Raw genomic sequence first — 23,813 nt, 5'->3', positions numbered from 1 at the left:
TTCAGGATCTCTCGTAGTTTACTTGTTGCTGCATACCACACAAAAGACATGCATGTTTATGAGTAGCTTCTCATCTTGCTCTACCTCATTGTTTTTAAGATAAAGGGATTGGGATGTTTGTGCTACTTATGGCAATTTTGTTGATATATTACTCTTAAACAGTGCACTAAACTAGTGTTAAACTTTGCAACAGAACAGAAGAAAGAGGTCTCTGCTGCACTGAAGTACTGGCTAATCATTTGTGCAGCTGTGTCATGTCTGTGTAGTAACCCCATACTGGTGCTGATTCTGGAACACCATCCTGATAATTGCTAGAGAGAGACTATGGGCTGTGACAGGTTACAATCTGTCCAAACCAGGTTGAGCAGGGTGTGTAAACATTGCTGCAGTGCAAGGCTTAGGCATACCTTCAGTAAATGGTTTGTGGAAGGCTTAGTTCTTAAAAGCCCCATAAAGTCACATTTTGGTTTAGTATCTTTGCATAAAATCAGTGAGTGTCATTTAGCAGAAGTTAAATGCCACAAATTACTGTGTTTCCTTTGTTCCTTATTAAAAAGCAGGATTATTAGTTTCTGTCAAGTCTTGATGCTCAAAGAAGCTCCATTAAAATACTGACCTTTGCACCTTTCAAAATATCCTTGTTAAACAAACTGCCCTGAGTTGGTGGTTGATATCAAGAGTAGGATTTGATTTTTCTCCGGGGCTGATTCAAAGGAGTCCTGTGTATTGTTTTGTCTTGGAGATGGTCTCATCTTAGTTTCATAAAACTTGAAACTTCTAAAATGTGAGAGAAGGAAACTCAGCTTGTTTTGGTTGAGGCTGATTGCTAAAGCAAAATACGAGCTATTATAAGTCAAGTTTTCTATTGGTACAGGCACGGTTTTAAGAGTTGCAGGACATCCCATCAAAGGAATTCCCATCTGAAGTTCAGAGTCTCTGAAATGGCTTGTTACAACTTGATGGTATACATGTCATAAAGATACTCATTTTGTTTGTTGATTTACTCTCTCTTTTCCCACATTACTGCTTCCCATGTTTTGCTGTATGCAGTTTACTTTGATTTATTTTTAATGAAAATTACATTGTCTAAATTTTAGTGATGAAGTTAAGAGTCTTATGTTCCTTTAAGACAAAAAGAAACTGATAATCCAAATTTGCTTTTTTTTCTCTGAAGCTTATGTTCAAGAATAACATCCTGTAGTTACTAATTTTTTTAGGCAAAATGTGACTTATTTCAGAAAAACAGTAAGATTGAAATGATGTGCTGTCCCAGCAACCAAAATGAAATCCAAGAAGTTTTCTTTTTTTTACCCACTGCAATGTTTTATACCCACTGCAATGTTTTACTGCTGAAGTAGTTGTGATCCTTTCATTTCTCCATGTCATCATACTTTTTGTTAGAAACCAAAAGAGCTAATTTTCAAGGTGGCATTGCTTTTTTTTTTTTTTTATTTTGGTGCTTTTTATATAAAGCAATGATTACTTCTGTTATTGCCTGAATACCAAGGTGTTGCACATGCACGGGCTTGTGTGTGATCATATATAACATTAAAAAAATACTACAAACAAATGGTCATTACCTTCTTTATTACTGAATTATTGACTTATGCTGCTGAACATGATATGCAATGCTTCATGCTGCAGTAAATTTTCAGTGTTGAAAAATAATTGTGTATATGTAGAACAGTACAGACACATGGAAGACAAAGGAAGTAAGTTTAGACAGCGCTAGGAGCTGAAATGTGACTGTATTTCCCCATATCTTGCCATAATTTCTAGAAATTTGACTGAAAAAACATGGTCAACTGCAAAATGTGTGTCCACAAGTAACTAAGAGCTATGAAAATTATTTGTATTAGGTGTGTCTAATCAAAGGCATTACTAGTTCAGGCACCTTGGGATGGTTTGGATCTTACTCCAGTTGTATCTGAAAGAATTGCTGGATTAATATAAACCATGGAGGAATAATCTTCAATCAAATAATCTTGAAACAGATTCCACACTAGCCAGCTTCTTTTCCTGGAGAAGCATGGGGACTTTTTCCTCAGTAATTATATTGTAAACGTATGGTAAAAAAATAAGGAAGGTGTCCAGAGATGAAGTAATTGCAAGGGGACTGTCTTTTATGGCCTGTCTGTTCAGTTTTTTAGACAAAATCTTTCTTTGGACAAGTAACTTTGAATAAAGACCAAACAAACTGCTCAGTGTCAGGGTGTAATCTGGACTTTTGAGGTATTGAATTTCTGCAGTGCTGAGATATTTATTTGACTTGTCTTGCATAAAGGTGGATTTATGGGAAATGCTGTATAAAAACATACAATTTCTTTCTTTTTTTTCCCACAGGGTTCACTCCATCTCCTGTTGCTCAACCACAGCCATCAGCTGGCCTTAATGTTGACTTTGAGTCTGTGTTTGGAAACAAATCTTCTAATCTTGTCCCAGATTCTGGTGGTAAGACACTTGCTAAAATAAATAACGTATATCCTTTCCTTTAATTTATTTTAGTCTTGAGGTATAAATCTCTTAATATGTATTTACTTACACTACTGGAACAGAGTTTCAGATGAAGAAAAGAAAGCTGATTTTAAAAGGTCAATAACAGCATTAATCAAATAATTTTTCTTTACAGGCTATTTCTACACTCTGCTGAAATGTTTACACTGATTTCCTTCACTTAAATATTTTATACATTAAAACTCACACAGTGAACAGCCTTCATTTTTATATGCTGTGAGCTGAAATTAAGTCTGTATTTGTAGAGCATGGTTGGAGGAGGTGAAATTTCATCTTCATTTTATATATCTGCAACATGGTTTATGGCACTCCTTTGCCTCTTCTTTTGACATTAATATTGCTTCGGAAAATGATCAGTCAATACAGTTAATTTGGATTGAAGTCATAGTGCTCTTTCTGTTCTTTTGAGCATCTGGAAAGTAGGTATTTTCTGATCTTTTAAATTAGACTCTTGACATCAGATTTTTTTTTCCTAAGCCATTGATTTGCTAAAAGCAAATAGATGTTTTTATAAGATTGAAACACTTTCTATGTTTTTTTTTTGTTTTAAATTTTGACTGCTTTACAGTCACTATGAATCCATTCCATGTAAAATTGTCCCATAGGTTAAACCACTGAACTGAAATCTTATTTCCATAGTAAATATCTTTTTTATCAAGAGGCATAATAAGTTTTATCCTTCCTGTATAGGGTAGCATCACCAGGTTAATTTGGATTTTAGCCATTGTCCTGACTTTGCTGTCTAATTGAATGTCATGACATTTGTGGGAGGCTTGTGATTCAAATCACTTATGTTTCTCATTCCAAGGCTTTGATGAACTAGGTGGTCTCCTAAAACCAACAGTGGCCTCTCAAAACCAGAGTCTTCCAGTTGCCAAAGTACCGCCTAATAAATTAGTGTCAGATGATCTGGATTCATCTTTAGCCAATCTTGTAGGCAGTAAGTATGGAACCACTAACATGTAAATACTTAGTGATTTCTTTTAAACAAACAGAATTTCAGTAGTCTCTTTTTCTCCCTTGTGACAGATTTGGGCATTGGAAATGGAACTACTAAAAAGTGAGTATGTTTAACAGAAGTTGAGCATTTGGATTTTCATGATAGTAAATTTTCATGAATGTGCATGTTGAAACCTGTGCATACCAACACATAATGTTAGCCTTCAGAGCACACGTGGGATTGTACAAGGTGTAATGAATTGTTGAGAGCTATTGGAAGGTGACTGTAGACTGAGTGGCAGTGACAATGCTAGCAGCAGGCAAGGTGTCCTGTCTCTGATTCCTTTCAGACTTCAGGTATATTAAAAAAAGTAGTTGATCAAAATGTTTCTTTGTAGTTGTTGCTGGTAGTCATAGCACTCCTTAAATACTTGGTATGACCTCAGGGTGAGCAGAGCGGTTTTCAAGATTATGAAACTGCAACCTCGGTCTTGAGGCTGACCTTTAGACCAGTGAATTCTGAAGCAGGGTGTGTGTATTTGAGGGTAGTGAACGTTGGCTCTAGCAGGAAAGCCATGAAATTGAATTGGCAAATTTCAAGTTTATTGGGACCATCTGTGCCAACTCTGAAATCATGCAGAAAACTAATATGCTGTCTTGAAATCTTACTCAAATGTCTTGCTCTGAGTCAGATACTAACTTTCCTATTCTGAGCAAGTTGATTGAGATGCTGAGGGGCCTCATGCTGAACATCTTTTCTTACTTTTCCGAGCCAAAACATGTTGTCATGAAATTTTTTATCAACCCCTTTGCTAAATGAGCTTCATTAATAAAGAAGCCTCATTCCCAAGTGGAAATGGTGTTTACCTATTTTTTAAGGAAGTCCAATGTTTTCTAACAATTTTTAAAAAAATTTATTTGAAGTGATGTAAACTGGACTCAGCCAGGTGAAAAGAAACTAACAGGTGGTTCCAACTGGCAACCCAAGATTGCACCTACAACTGCGTGGAACGCTCCAACGTTGGTAAGCAAATGCTCATTTTAAAATAGTGAGTTCTCTGCAATTTAGGTCTGCAGGGTGATGTATAATGGATGAATTTGAAAATGGTCTATAGTTGCAGTAAAAGGGTAATAGAAAATTGAAGAAGTGGTCAGCTGGAGCTGTGTGCTACTGGGATTTGTTTTTCTTGGCTGTGTGATTCTAGTAAATAGTTTGTGATATGATGTGCAGGTTTAGCACCAACTTCAGTAGGGTTTGAGCAGCCTCTCTCTTGGGAGGTAGGGCTTTCTGGGTTTCACTCAATGGACTTTTCAAGTGCCTGTTGAGACAGGACAAGGGGCAGTGGCTGTGAACTGACAGAGGTCAGGTTTAGATTAGATACGAGGAAGAAATTCTTTACTGTGAAGGTGTTGAGGCACTGGCAGAGGTTTCCCAGAGAAGCTCTGAAAGCCCCAGTCCCTGGAAGTGTTCAAGGCCAGGCTGGTTGGGGCTTTGAGCAGCCTGGTTTAGTGGAAGGTGTCCGGGTCCACAGCAGAGGGGTTCAAACTAGGTCACCATCAAAGTACTTTCCAATGCAAAGCATTCTATGAGTTTATGACATAAAACTCGGAATCCCAAGGAGTGAGGAGGCATTTGGCAGTCTAGAAAAGTGTAAGTGTGAAAGTGTCCTTTGGGTGCACTTACAGATGCACTTACATCATTACATTGTAATTTGGCCTGCTCTGGAGGTGGGAACTGGCCCCATGATGCTTGCAGAGGAGTCTGTGGCTACAGCTTTATTAATGTACATAACTACTGCTTTCCTGGCCTGGTGTGTGCACTTGCTTTTAATCCATGTCAGTTTTGATGAGCAAGTTCATGTCTATTTTAACAGGTAGTATTGGCAAGGATTTTGGGGTATCACTGTAGGGGGAGGGCTTTTAATTACATGTTAAGGCTTTACAGAAGTAGTTTTCACAACATTCACAGAACATTTTTGCATGTGAATCGTACTCACCCTTTCACCAATGACCTGGAGAGCTGTACATGGACAGAGCAGGTAACAAACAGCCCCATCAGATTTATTGCATCTGATTCTGACTGGGGGAGGTTGAATCTGCAGTGCAGTAATGCAGCATTGTGGATTTGGAAAGACAGAACTTGTCTCCCTGGATCTGCTGTCTCTTCCCTACCAGGCGTCCCCTATCAACTCACTACATTTATTTAGGGAGAAATATGTTTGTGGATCTTACTGGAGGATGTGTAGATATTGAAGAAATTGTAACTACTTACCTGTGTTAATGACTGGTGGTTTGAGTTTACCTGTGTGCTTGAATCTGTTTAATAACTCATGTCTTATATCTACATCTTGTGATGATAAGTCATTACAATTAACAGCTTTTATTACTGAGAGATACTGTTGAGACACTTCTTGTGAAACTGTTCTATAAACATAAAAAACTTGAAAAAGAAATAATGTGAGGGGAAAAAAAAGCTTTATTTTCCTCTGCTGGTCCATTTATTGTGGAATTGCTGCAGCTTGCTAAATAAATATGCTTTTGAAAGTCTTTGATGAAAAAGGCATATACCAAATAAATGGACTATGCAAACCAATGTCAAACTTAATACCAAAGACAGTATCACAGGTGTGTTGTCTCAGTGAATGACTTGAATTACAAGAATGTGTTGGAGTAAACATTTAATGTATTTGTGAACTAAAATGCTATCTGTGTATATTCTGTTGTGTAAGTATTTGCTTCTAATCCAGTGTTATTGCATTATGTAATTGTTCTCCCTGGGAAATACAGAATGGCATGCATTTTCCACAATACGTAAGTGAAACAACCCACAGCCTTTTTGCAATCGACTGGCATGCTGATATTAACCACTGCTGTTGCAGAATCTCATAACCTCCTTGCTATTTACACATTTCTCATTTGAAAATCTTTGGTGTGCCAAAAATTGAGCTTTTCCTAGCATACACAAACTTCATAGGTGGTGTGCAGGCTCTTGAATCGAATGATGGCATGGGAAATACCAAGATTATTTTTCCTTGCTTTAAACTGTACCATCTGCTGCCAGAGAGCTGGGGTGTGTGTCTGTGCTGCCTTTAATGCATTTGGTGGATTCTGAATGAAGATAAAAATATTGTGTTTGAATAACTGCATGAAACCTCACAGGCTTCTGTTATACATGGCACTTGATCCACATTTATGGTAGATTTTGATTTTTAAATTTTTTTTAAGTGGGGAGAGACCAATATGTCATGAATACTCATATGAAGAAAGAAAATTAATGCAGATAGTTTACAAAGGGCAAGAACTAACCTGTGCTTGCTGTCTGAAGAATGCAGGCTTTCATTTCGAAGGACTTTTTTCTTTATGTCAACAGTAATATTGGTCTTTCCCTGTACTTTGTTTTAATTCCAGGGTAACTCTGTAACTAAAGGGTGGTAGGTCCATATTTGAGCACTCAACAATAAATTTATTCAGCATGTTTGTGTAGGTGTGTGTACACAAGCAAAACAAAAAAAAAAAACAACCCAAAAACTTGTAATTTTCAGGATAGCTTTGCCTGCTGTGTGAAATATATTGCAAATATGCTGTCCAGATGATTTTCTATCTGTTCTCATGACAATTGAAATGCCAGTTGCACTGGCTCTACTATATTAAAAAAAGCAGCTGATACCTTAGAACTGAATTCAGAAGCAGCTTTCCTGATGCCCTATTCCTGATGAAACAATTTATCTGCTTTAATTAATCCAATATCATTAATGGTTTATGATTTGCCTCTTTTCTGTAGCAGTAATGTCTGTGTACCAAGAGATGCTTATGGTGTTTGTCTTGAATAGAAATCCCCACAGCAAAAATATGAAAATTACTGTTTTTATTCTAAGAGGGTAGACTAACAGGAGCTGGAGTGGATAGACAGCAAGTTATCTAAATACCTGTAAGCACCAGTTTAGTCTGAAAAAAAATCCAACTTTTTTGTCTTTAAAATAGTTAATACTAATTTAGAAAGCGGATAGTAAACTGTAGAATAAAGAATATGGCTAAGAGATTACCTATCTTTATTTAAATTTCTAAGAGTTATCAGCTGTTTTTCTACCTAAATATTGCCAAGCTGTTTACAAAACAAAAGTTCGCCCCAGTTTTGACAGCAGTGGTGCTGTACTTTCATAAAACTACAGTAAGCACATCAGGGTAATAAATGTATCTGCCAAGTACTAAGAGGACTTTTAGCAAGTTCAAATGCAGTGAATGGAGTGAGTGAGGGAGAGGGAATGCAAACTGGCTATTCCTGTGAGAGTCTAATTTATATCAAAGCCTGCTAGGAGAATCCTCATAAGGGACTGGCTAAAGAGAATTCCCTCTAAGTGTCAGCAGAAGCAATGGTAATTTAGTCTTTTGGTTTTTCAGATTCTCTCTTAAGACTTCTTGTGTACCATTACTGTTGATACTGAAATATAAGTATATCCTACATAGGATTAAAAATGTGCTTCTGTTTCATAAATATTTTCTCTCAAACTTCTCTGAGTCTTGTACTGTGTTCTCTAAACAGGATGTTGAGAGAGTGGTACTTGCAGTTTAGTTTAACAGCCAGAATCCTAACATGATAAAAGCAAATACATTATTAGAGATTTGCCAAGATGGCCCATAAACTTTAGTTTAGGTATTGTACTCCATCTGAAATAATTAGGATGCACTTTTAACACCAGACTGCAAATCCTATTTATTCTTTGCTCTGTTCATAATAAGCTGAGTGCTGCAGGTGATCCTTAGAAAGCAATGTGTTAGAGTATGCAGCTGATCTCTTCTCCTCTCAGTTCACCACTGTTTCTCACACCAGGCGCCTCCTGTAATGGCCTATCCTGCCACAACGCCAACAGGAATGATGGGCTATGTGATGGTGAGTGGAATTCCTACAGCTCCAACCAGGCACATGCTGTATGTTGTTTGATTGCTTATAGTTTGGTAGCTCTTGTTTTCCTGAACTACTCTACTGAAGACTGAATTTCAACTCCCATTCGTTTATTCCTCACCAAGTTATTAACTTCTGGTTTTGTGAACCACTTACATGCTGTTTGTCTGAACTTAAGTCTACCCTTCCTTACTTCACTTGTTTTATTCATAAACTTCTTAAAATGGAACTAGAACATGTTTAAGGTCCCTTCCAACTCAAACCATTCTGTGATTCTATGAAAATTACACAGTGTCTGTTCTTGGTGGTCCTTATTGGCATGGAAATAAGTTTAGCATAGAAGTAAGTTTATTGCATCAATATAAGAATCTGCTTTCAGAACAGAAATGTTTTCTTGGTGAAGTGAAGCCTTCCTTAAATACCTTCTGCTGAGGTTTGGGAGCAAAACTCTGTGATGATTAATGCTACAGAAGTGCAAGTTTGTGACACTGCAATATGGTGTGGTTTCAGTTGAGAGTTGGATCTCTTGGTGACACACCAGCGCCTCAAGGCTTTTGACATAAACCTGACCTTCCTGCTTTTTACTTTGCAAATTTTTGTGCTTACCTTAAATTTTAAAATATTTCTGAATTTATATGCCTTAGCTCTTTTTAGTATGATTTTGATGCAGCACAGATTTCCTGGGTGAAAAAAGGCAAGAAAACTTCCTTCAAGCAGTTATTCTATTAAATGCTCACAGATTAAAGGAAACAAAAAATTTAAATCTTTCATCATATAACCAAATTAGTTTAATGACTTATAACTTACATCCACTCAGTAAGTGAACTGCAGAAGTGTCCAACTGTATTTTTGAGGGCCTCTTGGGAGAGTATCATATATCATCATATTCCCTATTACCTATCCATGAACTCCCATGTTCTTGGTCAAAGCTGTTATGCTTAAACTAACATCAGTATGGATTCAAACTTGATCTACACAACTTTGCTCCTATGGTACCAGCAGCATTTTCATGGTTATTTTGAGTCAGCAGCAGGGGAAGGCAACATGTACGAGAAGTAATCTTGCTTGTTATGTTACGTTGTTGTGTTATGTTTAATTGTGGGGTTTAAATGCCAATGTGAAATAGAAACTGGAGTTAAGGAGACAGAACTCTATTACCCTGAGTTGCTGCTGCTTGTTCAAACATGTCCAGTATCTGAGCAGGTGGGTGAGGTGGGCCATTACAGAATGACCAGTGGGCTCCATAGCACATCCTGAAATTGCCCTGGCTCATTCAGACTTTACTCAGGACATTTACCATCAGGAATCTCTGAAATGTTGACTCAATATACAGCCCTTGCTGTTAAACATTTTAGTTTTTCATAAAAGCAATAGTGAGGACCAGAGTTCTGAGTATGGTCCTGTCTAAGTGCAGGCTTTTCCCTTATGTTCCCATATGTTGCGAGCTTGCTGGGACAGGCAAGTTGTTTAGTGCTGTAGCACTGTGCCTGGGCATTTCCTGGCTGCTGTTTCCTCTGTCTTAGGCCAGCAGTTGTTCAGTTGTTCCTATATTTTTTATAGGGCATTTTCATTAGGGTCAGTTTATTGAATGGCTTCACCCTGTGATTGCCCAAACAGCTGGTAGGCATGATAGGAAGAGTACCACCACCACCATGATTAGTCAGGGAAAAGCTGCTTGGTGTGGGGATTGCTTCAGTAGGACTGCTGCTGGCTGTCAACCCAAGCCTGAGGGGAATGCCAAAAGCAGTGCCAGAGATGGGCATCTGTGTTAAATATAATCTGACTTGTAAGACCATTAATATCCATTAAACTTCTAATTTGGCTCAGCTGGAGTGTTGGTTACACTTTGACTCTGATTGCATAATTACTTGACATTAATTGCATGTACAGCTCTCAGTTTTCAGTTTTGTCCAGAGCTCTGTCAGCACTGCACTGCTGTCTCCAAAACTGTGCTTGTGCTGTCAGAGGCAGTCAGGGAGGTGCTGTCAGACCTCACATTGGGGAGCAGAAGGAGCAGCACAAATGCTTGTCTAACAAGTGTTTTAGTGCTTTGGATCTTTGCAGCAAGAGATTGAATAGGCTCAGTTGTTACTGAGAAAAATTGCTTGGAAAGGCTCTAATGTTCCTTTCCAGTAACTTTTATTTGCAGAATATTGTAGAAGGATCTCACATGGTTGCATATCTCAAATATGACCAAGACTTTTCACCCATTTGCCATTTTCCTTTATCTCCTTAGATACTTGAAATGTATTAATGCTGTGTGTGATTTGATGCTGTCTGTTTTTTTTCAGCCATCACAGATGGGAGGCATACCAGTAATGACCCAGCCAACTTTGATATACAGTCAGCCAGTCATGAGACCACCAAACCCCTTTGGCCCTGTACCAGGAGCACAGGTGTGTATATTCAAATTGTTGGTGCTGGGAATGAATTACACAGTTTCTTTAGAAGTATATTAAATATGTTAATTTTATACATAGATTTAATTAATATATCTTATTTGTCTTTGGCAAATTATTGCACAAGTTCATGGAAAGTTCATGGAAGGCTTGCTTCCTATCCACTTGTATCCATGTTGACAGCAGCAAGTTTGCGTTACTGAACCAAAGAGGATAGGTGTTTTTCAGGCATTGTTTTTCTGGGTATGTGACAATGACAAAGAATAGCAAAAGCTGATGTCTGTGCCCTTTGCTGAAGATGAGCTTTTTCCCCAAAGTCATATTCCATGCTGCTTTACTCTGAGTGTGTTTATGTGAGATTGGCTATTACAGCTTTTTCCTGAGTATACGTGTCACTGCTCTTTTCCCTGTTACATTTGAAAGTATTAGATGATAAAGTACCCAAGGTGCAAGGTGTGTGCTTGTATTACAGCATTTTGCAGGGGCCAGACAGGGTGTGTGTAGCCTTTTATGCCCATGACTGGATTAGGTGGGTTTGAAAGAATTGTGGCATCAAACTTGGTGAAAACTCAACCCACCACCCCCTTGATGGTCCTGACCACCTCAGCGGGAGGCACATGGCATGTCCATCTGGTTTTAACCATGGTAGTCTCCAGTGGGCTTTGTGTTCCTCCATGGTTTTGCAGGAGACGGCATTTGCAGCATAGTGAAGATGCGCAATAGCAATACTGATCTACCTGGCCTTTCCCTGTTAAGTGCTACCTTAGGTGGAGTGTTCCTTATATCCCCTGGTTACCTGTTTCTCAGGATGTGTTGTGTCCAGATTGATTACCTAACCTGCTGGAATGAGTGTGCCAAAGGGCCACTCTGAACTAACTGGACTTAAATGCATACCTATTATTGATTTGTTTTTCTGTTTTACAAATATCTGTCACTGGGAAATTTCTGTCTGAACTCACTTTTATAACCCAGTAGGCATCTTAAGAGAGGGTTTTTTTTATGGTAAGAAAAACATTTTAAAAAGTAGGAGGAAGAGGGGATGGATAACCCTGACCACCTTCATACTATTTTTGGAAAATTCTGATATCTTTAAGACTTGGTATTTGTGAACTGCAGTTAGAGGCAGAGCCAAGTTTAACTGGCAGACCGAAGCTCCAGGATTAAGTGTAGTTTTACTAACCTATCACATGTCTCTTTTTCAAAGTTCACTCTGCACATCAGACCTTCTATTAGAAAAATGAAATATATTGTGCCTGTATTTTGATCTTAATATAAAGAGCTCTGTTTCTATAGGTGAATGTTTAAAAGCATTCATGTATGACTTCACCTAGATATAGGTTGGTGTAACTGCAGTGTTTGGGACTAGACTGTGGAGGGAAGAGAATTCAGCAGCAAGCTGGAACTAAAAAGAGCCTCAAGCATTTTCCAATGCCTCAGTCTGCTCCTTTTATGAGAAGGGTTCTGCTGTGTGCTCCCAGTGGGCTGTATGCCCATTGTCTTCTTCAAAATATAGCCTTATGAATAGGTTTTTTTTCTAAATATCTCTTTTAAATGCCTTATCTGGAAGAGATGCTGTTAGATTTCTTTAGCTAGAAAGAAATCTTTAGCAGTTCTCAACTGGCTTTGTCTTAGACTTCTGAGACTGGCTTTGCACCTTCACTGTCACATAAGTGATTCAGTATTTTTCACATGGATTTTATACCATTTCAAGAGGACAAATAGTGTTTATGACAGTTTTTAAATATTGACCAAGTAAAAGGATCCTCAAGGATAGGAGTTTTCTCTACATTAAAAAAAAATTGAAATGATCCTGAAAAAAAAACAAACCTGCCTACCCACCTGATTCAGTTATGAACAGGTAGATGGGTCTGAATAGCTCAGTGAGTCTTTCTGCTTCATTTGACATTGCAGGGTGTGGCCTAGGTTGAATCCCAGCTGGCTGTCAGAACAGGAGAAAGAGGAATTAGTCACAAGTGATGTGTATGGAGCTATATTTATTCTCTTACCTGACAATGTTTGGCTCCTGTGAGAATTAATTTAATTGAAAACACACCCTTTGAGTCAGCATTTGCTGTGACCAAGAAGGTTTTCCCTGAAACACACAGTCTTTGTTGCTGGAAGGTGTCAAGTTTTCAGAAGCCTGATGTCAGTAAAGCATATTAAGTGAAACAAGGGCTGCATGTGAGAGCTTCCCCATACACAGCAGAGTTTATTAATGTATAGCCACGGAGGGGAATTACACTTTTATCACAGTGGATTTACTGTGTGCTGAGTCTTGAGGCTCTTCTGAGAGCATATTTTGCACTTTAAGTTTAGTTAATGCTCTTGTTGTGCCAGAAATAGAAAAAGGAAAGTAAAAGAAACAGAAACATGTGTTCTTGGGGTCAGTAAACAAATCTTAAAGAATAAATAGTGGTTATCTGAAAGGCACACAGTTGAAACTGCCCACATGGATCACTGTAAACACCATTATTCTAATACTGGTTTTGTCCATGGCATCATCACTTGCCAAAAACGAAACTGTTTTTCATATTTAATTTGAAGCACCAGATTATATCACCTCTGGTCTCCTGATAGATCTTGGCTGTTGTCTACAGTAAAGAAAGCTAAAGGTATTTAAAAGCATGATGACAGATGAAGTTGTTGCCAAAAATTTTATTGCCAAGTTGTAGTGAGTTGAGAACACACTGGGAAAATAGGCATCTTAATGTTGTGCAGTTTCCATGTAAATTAAACTGTGGTTCATAACTTGATATTCTCAGGGATTAGTCTTAATAAATTTTTTCTATCTCTAGACAAACCTCTTTTTCTTCTCTTCCAAGTGTTCTCTTTATATGCTCGCAACTTTTTTCCTAATTGTTGCAGTCAAAAGCAAAGGTAGTTTGGTTTTTAAGGACAAAATAATTTGAAATAATTGAGAATGAAACTAGAACAGTCACTTCTTTCGAAGTCTGAGCACAGAAGGCATTTATAGTTTTGAAAGGTGTGTAATTTTTCTTTGAAAATATTTATCTTGCAGTATTTCCCACCTGAGAAAGAAAATAAGTTTTCATCATGATAAAATAGTGGGCATTACCCACTGCAACTTCTTACATTGTGCTACCCAGAGCAGTGAGAATGGTTGGAGTTGTTTGATGACGTTGTAGCTGGTGAGGGGGGAAGGGTGTGTGTGTGTCTGAGGAGGGGGCAGGCTCAGTCGGTGCTTCAAGCAGAGGGATGGCAGATGTGATATAGTACAGCAAATGCCAAATGTCCCAGACAAGCCAGATTTGACTGATGTACAGGGGCTGGAATGTGTCTGCCCATCACAAGGCCTGAGTATCCCAGTGGCTGTTAAACCAACAACAGTGTTGTGTGTTGGCCACACATTTTATGTTGTACCATAAAATGGTACAATTAGGACAAATCCGTGTGCCTTCACATGTCACATGTTCTGGTGTGATGTCCCCCAGAGGGACATAACCTTAGGAGGGGGAAGCAGATGGGTAGTGCAAAATTTAAGATTTAAATAAGAATAAAGAAATCACTCCACCCACTGCCAACATCTATGTAAATTGTAATACAGCCAATTGTACATGGTAAGTAGCAGGAGTGATCACCTGGGTGATGGCGAATAGGTAAATGTGCAAATGAGTAAGTTGGTTTGGTGGATCTGTTTTGTGGTTGGTTTTTGGCTGGGTGTAGGGGAGGGGGGTTTGAGGGGTGTTTGAAACTGTAAGAACAGGGTAGAAAGTTCAGGACAGACTTATGCCAGAAAGTAGACCTTAAAGATGCTTGCTTTGGCACATTACCCCTAAAATATATGGTAAAACAGTGTGACAGACTCGTTTCATGGGAAACCAGAATGTAGCTAATGGTGGCAGTCAGCCCAATGCTCGCTTATGGATGGGTTCTTAGGTTTTACTGTGACTCCAGGGAGGTTTGTCTTTGTTGGAGGCAGTGAGAAGTGCCGCTGATGCTGGAGGTGAGACTAAGCTGTCTGAGCAGTGTGGTGCAGTGCATTTCACATCACACCAGCTCTGGGCAGCAGGAGCACTACATCCACAGCTCCAGTTAGGTCAGCTCCAGAGAAACTGATGGCCAGCAGTGTTGTTTTAAATGCTTCTCCTTAGAACCTGTTAGGAGTGGTCCTTGCTTTCAGATCTATTTATAAACTGGAGTAATCTGGAGAGGTGCAATGTAGGAAACTGTCTAACTATACTTCCCATGCATTTTTTTTAGGTCTCCTTTTTAATAATTAGAGGAATTTTGTTAAAATGCATATTTACTGCAAGTCCTGGCTGAATTTAATTATGGCATCTAGGTAATAGCATTATCAGGTTTTTTTCCTCAGATTTTAACTTGAACAGGCTTCCTGAAATTTCCCCTGTGTTTGGTTATGTGCTGATGTTGCACAACTGGCCCAAACCTACCAGTCTTCCACACTGCTTTCAAACTGGGATGTTACTTTGGACTTGATTTGGGCTGGAGATTTGCCAGCTCAGTTTGATAGAAATCTCTGTGACTTCAAGGCATTTGACCATGAAGAGGAAGAATGTTTCCTGAAATCAAGTGGCAGCAGGCATTCCTTGCTGAAGTTAGGACTCTGTTGGACCATATCACTAGTCTGCCTATGGCTTCCCAAAGGAAAGAACCAAGTTGAAGAGGGGAAATTCTGACATCCTGAAATTGCTTCTCAAGCATTTCCCATTCTGTCTCATGACTTTTGCATAATTTATTTATGGTGACTGGATCTGAATGCCCCATTGGGAGTGGGGTTTCAGGAGGAGATGAAGATTCCAATGCAGATTAAGTATGTACTGATCCTGAAGGAAGTCCTCCTTCTCATACGGTTTCCAAAATAGACGTTCATGTGAAAAATTTAAATGTGCAATGGCAATATTTACACTTTGAGCACTTGTGCAAGCAATTCCCATAAGCAGATTTCCTGTCATGTGTAGGTTGGCAGGTGCCTGGCATTTCCAAAGGAAAAGGTCTTCATGCAATGTTTTTTGTCATGGGCATGTAGTGCAAGTGACTCAGTTCTGAACAAACTGTTCCAGTGAGGAACCCAAATTGGAGGATGCTGACTTTCATTTATAAGTGCAGAAACATGCATGTTCTACCCAGGGGGAAGGCAAATAGGATTTAATAAAACACCATTTTCTTTTTTGTTAGGAAAAATACCAACACAGAAGGAAAAATAAATCAACAAATAGCAGATACTCCTGCAAGTACAGTTTGCAGATTATTGGTCTTTCCCAGCAGCAGCAGTTGGAATGCCACTATTACCCACCTTTAAGTTATGTGCTTTATATGACTGAGTTTGTGGTGTGCTGCTTTAGGTACATGACTGTAGGATGCAATTTTTATGAGTGTACAGACTATCAGTCACAGTCTTCTGTGACTTCTCACCTAAAATGGCCACAGTAGCAGTTGAAACTCTCATCTTTTTTTCTTTTTTTTTCTTTTTTCTCCTATTCACAGAATATATCTCTTGTTCTCCTTCTAGGTCCCAAATTGAGAATTAACTATTCTCTACTATCCAGCCTCTTTTTATGTGCATCCTATTTTGACAAGAAAAGATGCTGAGAGCTATTCCTTCTGGAGAAACCATCTGGAAAGTTGCCATGCTCTGGCCAGACCCCAGCATCATCTCTCCCTGCCAGGCTGTAGTTTTCCCAGTAAAGCAGGGAGAGGACTAACTTGTTTCACAGAAGTCAGGCTGAATGTTTTGTATCTTCCTTTGAAGAAAGCTGCTGTGAAAGTGTGTATCTGCTTGTTTGGCATATGCCACTGGTGTTTCCTTTCTGCAGGGTCATGTCCAGCTTGTTTCTACATTACACCAACCATTGAAGAGGCTTTGTTTTCCATATGACCAAACACCTTATTTTAATAGTTGACTTCTGCCAAGTGTGCCTCTTAACCTCCCCTTGTCCTTTCATTACACGTTTAGCTTTCATATTCTGTCATTCTGAGACCTTGTTTTCTTTTTCTTTCCCTTTCTCTGTCGTCTTTCTTACTAGCTGTCTGCAGCATCCAGCCCTTCCAGTCAGAGTCCTCACAGAGCCTCAGGAAAGGATCCCTTTGCAGAGCTCTCTCTCCAGGATTTCTTGTAGAACAACTTAGGTATTGTCCATTATTCTGGGGAGATGCTGGTGTTTGTGATATGAAACAAAAAAGTTCTAATTCAAGTTTTATTAACATGGCTAGAACTGTTTCTGAAGGAAATAAAACCAAATCTTGTTGAGTTGGAAGCACTGTGGAAGTGACTTGGAAACTCTTTGTGTTTAACTTCAGCAGTTTACAGGCTGATTGAGTGGTTTTGCCTCAGTCCATTGGAAATAGAACCAGCTCATGTGGTACTTGCTGCAGTTAGGGAGAAGGAACTGGTGCTACCTGGTATTTACCATCTCATCAGGAAAATGTTCAGAGTTCCCCGTTAGCAGCAGAGCCCCGAGTGCTGCTGGCAGGGTGCTCATGCGCTTCCCCGTGGCTTGGCCAGAGTTCCCTTCATGCAGGAGGAGGAGCTTGTTTCACATGTGCCAGGGATCCATTTTGGTACAGAGGTGCAGTGGAGGAGTTGTTGGTTTTGACCAGTCAGGGGCAGGTGGGAATTAAATAGTAAAATGAGTGAAAACATGAAAAAGAAATTTGAGAATTTGTAGTATAAAGAGAGAGTAGGCTTATTGCACACAGCAGCTGCTTTTCTTGTGCACTTCTCTGGTTCAACATGAAAAATGACCCTGAGTTCTCTTCATAATGGTGTTGGTCTGTGTTATGCTGCCGCTGTTGACAAATTGGATGGATAACTAGGTGGGTTTTATTTTTAATGCAGAGATATTCCAAAGGCTGGTGTCGTTGGAAGAACATCCTGATGTCTTTTGGTTGTTTCCTGGCCCTGATTTTTTAAAAACATTTTATTTCTGTTCAAAACTTCAGATCATGGGGTAGCTTGGGCATCAGAAGAATGGAAATTTTTGAAGAAAAAAGGTTTAGAGTGAAGTCCTACTTCTGTTGCATGTTAACCCCAGGGTTTTTCATCTTTCCAGATTCAGTTTATGTAACTGTGTTAGATGGAAGAGAAAGGAACGTTTCCAAAAAGATGTGCTCAGCAGTAAACTCCCACTTCCAGGAAAAAAATGAACTTCAGTCCCTCAAACTCTTCCATTAAGTGATGCAGTGAAATGATGAAGACCAATGAAGGAAGCTGGGACACCTCCATAAGAAGACATCAGTACACAACACAAAGCCAAGAATTGCCATGAATTAAGACCAGGACCTATTTTTGTCCTGGTGACTAACACGTCAATACTCTCAGCTTCTAATAATATCCTTAATTGGTAACGTACGCAGAGAAGCCTTTATTCTGGAAATTGATATTGGTGTTTGGAAATGCTGTCTGGATTGGAGATGTGTCCTTTACCGTAACTCAAAACAAGACTCTGGGCAGGGGAGGGTCGAATCCTAACTCTTAATTCTGCAGTTACCTTTTCAATCCTCACAAATGTAGGCACAGCAGTAATGGAAATTAACTTTTTTTAAAAATTATATATTCAGTTTGCAGTAGACATTCCTTATGTATTATTGTTTGTATTTATTTATGATTATCAATTTAACATTAATATTGTATCAAAAAAAACCTCCTTATGAAAATGAGTATGGATGTATACAGTATGTCTGATTTTTATCCACAAAGAATGAATCTGATTCAGAATGCTTTTCAGCTGACATACAGAGCACTAAATATTTTAAAGGTCTGAATCTAATGAATTCTCAGTATATATGGGAATTAGGGAAGAGCTGTAAAACGCATTAATCCTTATAGTCAATTCTGTGCCTAGGATTTTGCAAGGGAACAGTTAACTGACTAGAAGAAGCACTACATTTTTAATTCAGCATTAGTGCATTGGGAAGGAACTTTATTGCTTTGTGCTTGGCATGTCATTATTTTTACATTTGACATTATAAGGCCTTTCCAAGATGAATGTGAGGAATTGCTTTCATTTTTAAGACTTTCCTTCTTTTCTGTAAAAAAAAAAAAATAAATTGAGGTGTTGTGTGTTGGGGGGGGAAAGCCTTTTCATTGGGCTCATTCATGATCATGTACCTTTTAAAAGTGAAAAAGGGGAAGTAGCTTCCTTACATATGTCTAGTGGGTATTTAGTTCACGAGGAATTCAAGTAGCGCTGTTGATCGGTGCTTTGTGTAAATACACCATAACTTTTGGGTGGAGTGGGGCCTTCAGAAGGATAGTCAATGATACGAAAGCAATTCTGTACATGAATTAAGCATACTTGCTGCATTGTCTCTGCAGATTCTATTTTTGTTTAAAATATTAAAATGTATGTTAGCAAAAATGGGTGGATTTTCAAATAAAATGCAGCTTCCACAGAACTTTTGTTACGGTATGAAAGTCTGAGGTGCTTCTTTTCTTTTTGCTGCTTAAAATGTGCACTGATAATTGCGTTGTTTACTTAATAAAATACCAAATGTATTTCATACGTGCATATTGTATTGCAGGAAGTGCAGCACTCTGAACCTGTGGCTGATGTGATCCCTGCAGCCTCTTCCCTGGGCTGGTGTCATGGACAGCCTCAGTGGACACCTCAGTGACAAGGTGTCTCCTCCTTCTTGACCTAACATGATATTTCACCACCTTCTAGTTTTTTCAAACTATTCATGGCAATAAGCTTGTACTGTTCATAAGTGACCAAGAAGCATAACTATGTCCCCAAAAATTGTTATTATCTTCCCTAATCTTACAGCAGAAGGTAGTGCTGGAAAAGCTATGAACAGTTTGCTGAGACCACCTTCTCTAATTAGACACAGGAAGAGTTAATAGAAGTGGAACTTTCCTCCTCACAACGACCTGAGGCTTGTCCTGGAGGCCAAGGTATCATAAACTGAGCAGTACAGGTCAGTAGATTTAAAATTTCTTTCTCAAAGCATGAATTTAAAAAACCCTGAAGCTATTACAGAGTATGTAATACACACCCAGATCTGGAGAGTTTCATACACATTTACTAAAATTTTGCCTTCCTACCGCTGGGGCTTTCAGTGTGGGTCAGTTTGCTTGTGGTCAGAATATAAAAAAGGTGAATTGTTTTAGTTGAGGGCCAGCTGGAAAAAAGGTGCACATCTGTGACCTGTTACCTACCTCAGTAAGTACCAAGGTACAGATTGTTCAGACCTTGTGTGAAGGAAGAAGGTAGATCTTCATCCTCCTCCAGAGCCTGATGAGCTTGGTTATGATAAAACAGACGCTAATTTTCTTCTTAGGTCTCCGTTGCTCTCTGCAGAGTCTTAACTTGAGGCTTTTGGCTGAGGATAGATGTGTTCCTAGATCTCTTTGATCCCTTAGACTCTTTGTGTGGCTGTGGCCTTGAGGCTGCAAATCATGAAAGTACCAAAGAATTGTGAACACCCAAACCCATGTCTTCTGCAGGGATGCTGAACTCCTGTTACCCTTTACCACTCGCTCATTGTTGCTCTGTGTTCCTTGAAACAGCTGCTGTGCAGATTAGGCCTTCTTGCTGAAGGCTTTGCTAAAAACCCTTGCTCTTTGGTTTACTCTTCAGAGACAAACTGGCTTGAGAATTTTCCTGAGTAGTAGGTTCTCATTTGCTTTGTTCCCAGTGTTTGCTTTCAGTATCACTGAAATAGCACACTCAGCTTAATTTAAAAAGCACAGCACACAGATGTATTTTGTTTTCTAATTACTGGCACTTTTCAATAATAGGGGGTAGTGAAAACCTGGTTCTCTTCAGAATTGAGTTGAAAGGCTGTTTAATCTACAGGAGCAAACTGTGTAGAGAAGCTGCCTGCCCTTAGCAAGCAGAGTACGATGGAGTGCTTTGTTGGTGGGATGTGGTTCCTCTTGAAAATTTGTGTAGGGAACTGCTGTGTCAGAATAACCACATATTTTTTGTTTGTTTTTAGATCAGGGAATTATATAATGAAAACAACTGGATTTACCTCTTGAGACAATTACTTTTGCCAGAACAAGAACTTGAACAGCTCCTCCAACATCACAAATGTTGAGTGTTCATATGAAGACAGATCTAAATTCCTTTGCTGCTTCTCTTCTTTGTTTCAAAGTCACAAACTAAACTGAGATGGTACCTCAGGACATGTTTAAAGTCTGTCTTTGCATGACTTTTTGACATCAGAGGTTCCATTCAGCCAACTGCCAGAATAAGTCACAGACGTTCCCAGCTGCCAAACAGCCCTGCAGCAAGAAAAAGGGACAGGGTGAAACCCTGCATCTTTCATTAGACAAAAAGTGCCCATTTCCAGAGCCTGACACAAATTTTGTAGCAACATAAATGAATTGCAGCTTAAAGGCCATGACATAATTGAGATAAAGATTGTGGCAGAGAAATGAGAATTAAGTGCTAAAAACTCTGGGAAGGATAGTAAATGCTGATGGGAGCAGAAGATTGACAAGATAATGTGAGGGGCAGTGAAAAAATGTGCTGAATACAGACAAAAGAGCAGTGCTAATGGCAGCATATGTAAACTGAACAAGAGCTTGCTCCTTGGCCTGTTGTCAATCTCTTGACTTGACCTTTGGAGCTCTCACACAACAGTGGAGAGAACAGAAACAGGCTTGACATCTTCCACTGAGTTTGCCCAACAAGAAAAATCTGTGAGATGCTACTGTTTGCCAAGTTCAATCTGGAGAGCAAAGGGACTTAGCTGATTGTTCAGCTGCATCCTGGCTGGATCAGGAGAATGAGTGGGGAGAAGAAAACCCTGGGCAGGTTCCCTGAAGGTGTAACATTGCTGCCACCTACTCAGCACCTTTTTGTACCAGAAGGTTGAGTAACACGGTGAGATGGCCTTCCCAAGATAACAGATCAGTCTAGGAGCGAGTAAAACACATTTAATTATTTTCTTCCTTCTCTGATGATGAAATTTCCTGAAGCAAAGATCAAAAAGCCTTGGAACAAAGAGCCAACTTGCTTAAATTTCTATGTGAGGTGATAATGGTTAAAGAGAATATGTTGGATGCAAGCATAGTGTTTTGGATATCCGGCAGCTGCAGTACACAAGGAGCACAGGGGTCTTGGGTTTATTTTCATAGCATGGATCTCTGCTTTGTTCTTGGCAGTAACTGCTGAACTTCCCTCTGCCAGCTACAGCAATTGCCCAAGTACTGGAGTTTTTTAGAAATGCAGTATTTGATACCATTTTAGCTTCTTGTTTTACTTTAATCACTAAGTGAGCAAAGATCCAGCACCAAGTTAAATCCTAGTTTTCAGCATGGCTCAGTGTTCAGCTGTCAACATATGGGAACAGTTGTTGGCATCTTGTTGCCATGTCATGTCCTAAAACAATATGGTGTTTGTGGGAGACTGCAGAACATGAGCCCTGAAATGTAGTATTGCAAAAAACATCCTTACTTTCAAAATCCAAGGAAAAGCCTTTTTTTTGGAGGAACATCCAGCTGCAAAACATCAGTGGCTAAAGATGCTAACACTAATAGATTCTCTGTTTTGTGCTTGTCACTATAGTGTAGCTTTTAAGTCCATTACCTTCTGCCTTGACCTTATTGTGGCAAACTCCTTTTAGCCCACAGAAGCAGAGTGTTTAATAACTTCTCTCTCAGAAAGCAGCCAAACAAGAACAAATGCTGCAGAACGAGTCTCTTAAACCCTCCTTTCCCTAAACGTGCAGGTCTGAACCTGTGGAAAAGAGTGCCTTGTTATATAACCTCGCTGCAGTGGAGGCTGCAAACCTCGTAAAAACCAGACCAAAAGTGAAATCACCCACATTCCCTGCAGCTGCGGCTGGGGGAGATCATACCAGCACAGCCAGACTATAAAGCACTACAAGCCAGTCACTCAGAGAGGGTTCAAGCCAGCAGAGTGCTGAGGTAAGCAGCTCCTTTCATCACTGGAGTGGATACAGGCTCTCAGCACACCTCTCCCCATTGTGCTTTTTAGACATTCCATAGATTGATGTTTCTCACTTCCAGCTCATGGACCTCAGTTCTATTAAAGTAGTTTTTATTTCCATACAAATTGAGTGATGCTTATATTTCTTTAATTTTGAATTCCAAGGAATACTTGTTGGGTTTTTTCTTCCTGTTGAAACTGCAAATTTGCTTGAGCTTTGTTCTAGTCAAACACACAACTCCAGGTCAGCTGAAGCTTAGATTGGATTATAATTGTGGAGATCGGGACCCCTGCTTGTGTCCTAGAGCTGTCTTGTGCAACAGTAACACAGTAAAGAAAAGGTATTTCATAATGCTGGGAATACAAGGGTGACTCCCATAAGTTTGGTCCTAACTGGAGTAGTGAACTCCAAGTGGGGCTTGGAAGCACTGGCTGTGCTGCCAGAAAGTGACTGATCAGCCCCGTTTTACAACATGCTGATTATTTCTCAGAGATTTTGCTAGTAACGAATTTATCAAATCCAGATGCCTTGGGCTGAAGACCCAGCTTTCTCCATATGAAAGCCCTGCAGTGGCCTTAATGCTAATCCTGTAGAAATCAAGGGGATTTGGGACACTTCACTAAATATGTTTTGCTGAAGGCTGTTGCTTCTGGCTTGTGCAGGCTGCCTGTGGCTTGAACCCTAATTAGCATGTTTGGGATTTCTTTTTAACTCCCTCTCACCCACACAGGCTGTTATGGGAAAAGGCTAAACTGACTGGAGGAGGCAAGGGGTCTTTTTTCCAAGGTGCAGGTTGATGTTGTCTTGCCATATGTCCTGCACATGGTGCTATGCATTATGGGCATAAGCCAAGAGGAGTCTAGAGATGGGCCCTACATTTACACCACTAGAAAATGTAAATCCCTTCTGGGGAGTGGTGGGAAGGAGGAGAGGCCTTTCTTTAACAGAAAAGCTATTCAGCATAAGGCACATTGTAATTCTGCATCTAAAGGAGAAGCTAAACTAATCACTGAGCAGAACTAATCTCTCTTTCAAGTCAGCCATTTCATGGGGCTTGTGCTGCACTCAAAGCAAGGCAGGGGAGCGGAGGGGACGTGTCTGTTGGGCTGCAGACACAGCCCAAGTGCAGATCCCCATTCCATGGACACTCAAGGGATAGGAATCACCTCAGCCTTCAC

At 39.5% G+C, this 23,813-nt stretch overlaps 1 protein-coding gene across 8 annotated transcripts in view; it reads left to right on the top strand.

The window, feature by feature from the left end:
- Positions 1 to 19,233, top strand: part of PICALM (phosphatidylinositol binding clathrin assembly protein) — a 66,325-nt gene extending 47,092 nt beyond the window's left edge. For 4 of the 8 annotated variants that reach the window (XM_071432889.1, XM_071432886.1, XM_071432883.1 and 1 more), the window contains 9 exons: positions 2,344 to 2,451; positions 3,323 to 3,454; positions 3,544 to 3,574; positions 4,378 to 4,477; positions 6,241 to 6,264; positions 8,282 to 8,341; positions 10,645 to 10,749; positions 16,758 to 16,860; positions 17,784 to 19,233. In XM_071432889.1, the coding sequence (XP_071288990.1) occupies positions 2,344 to 2,451; positions 3,323 to 3,454; positions 3,544 to 3,574; positions 4,378 to 4,477; positions 6,241 to 6,264; positions 8,282 to 8,341; positions 10,645 to 10,749; positions 16,758 to 16,850 (653 nt within the window). In that variant the 3' untranslated portion in view covers positions 16,851 to 16,860; positions 17,784 to 19,233. The remainder of the gene's footprint in view (positions 1 to 2,343; positions 2,452 to 3,322; positions 3,455 to 3,543; positions 3,575 to 4,377; positions 4,478 to 6,240; positions 6,265 to 8,281; positions 8,342 to 10,644; positions 10,750 to 16,757; positions 16,861 to 17,783) is intronic. The other 4 variants (XM_071432887.1, XM_071432884.1, XM_071432891.1 and 1 more) reach the window with 2 other exon arrangements.
- Positions 19,234 to 23,813: the final 4,580 nt, after the last annotated feature.

This window comes from Agelaius tricolor, unplaced genomic scaffold (assembly GCF_023055355.1).
Source record: "Agelaius tricolor isolate 1412-34295 unplaced genomic scaffold, bAgeTri1.0.p SCAF_9, whole genome shotgun sequence".
Classification (NCBI taxonomy): domain Eukaryota; kingdom Metazoa; phylum Chordata; class Aves; order Passeriformes; family Icteridae; genus Agelaius; species Agelaius tricolor.
This window is presented reverse-complemented; position numbering and strand designations above follow the sequence as displayed.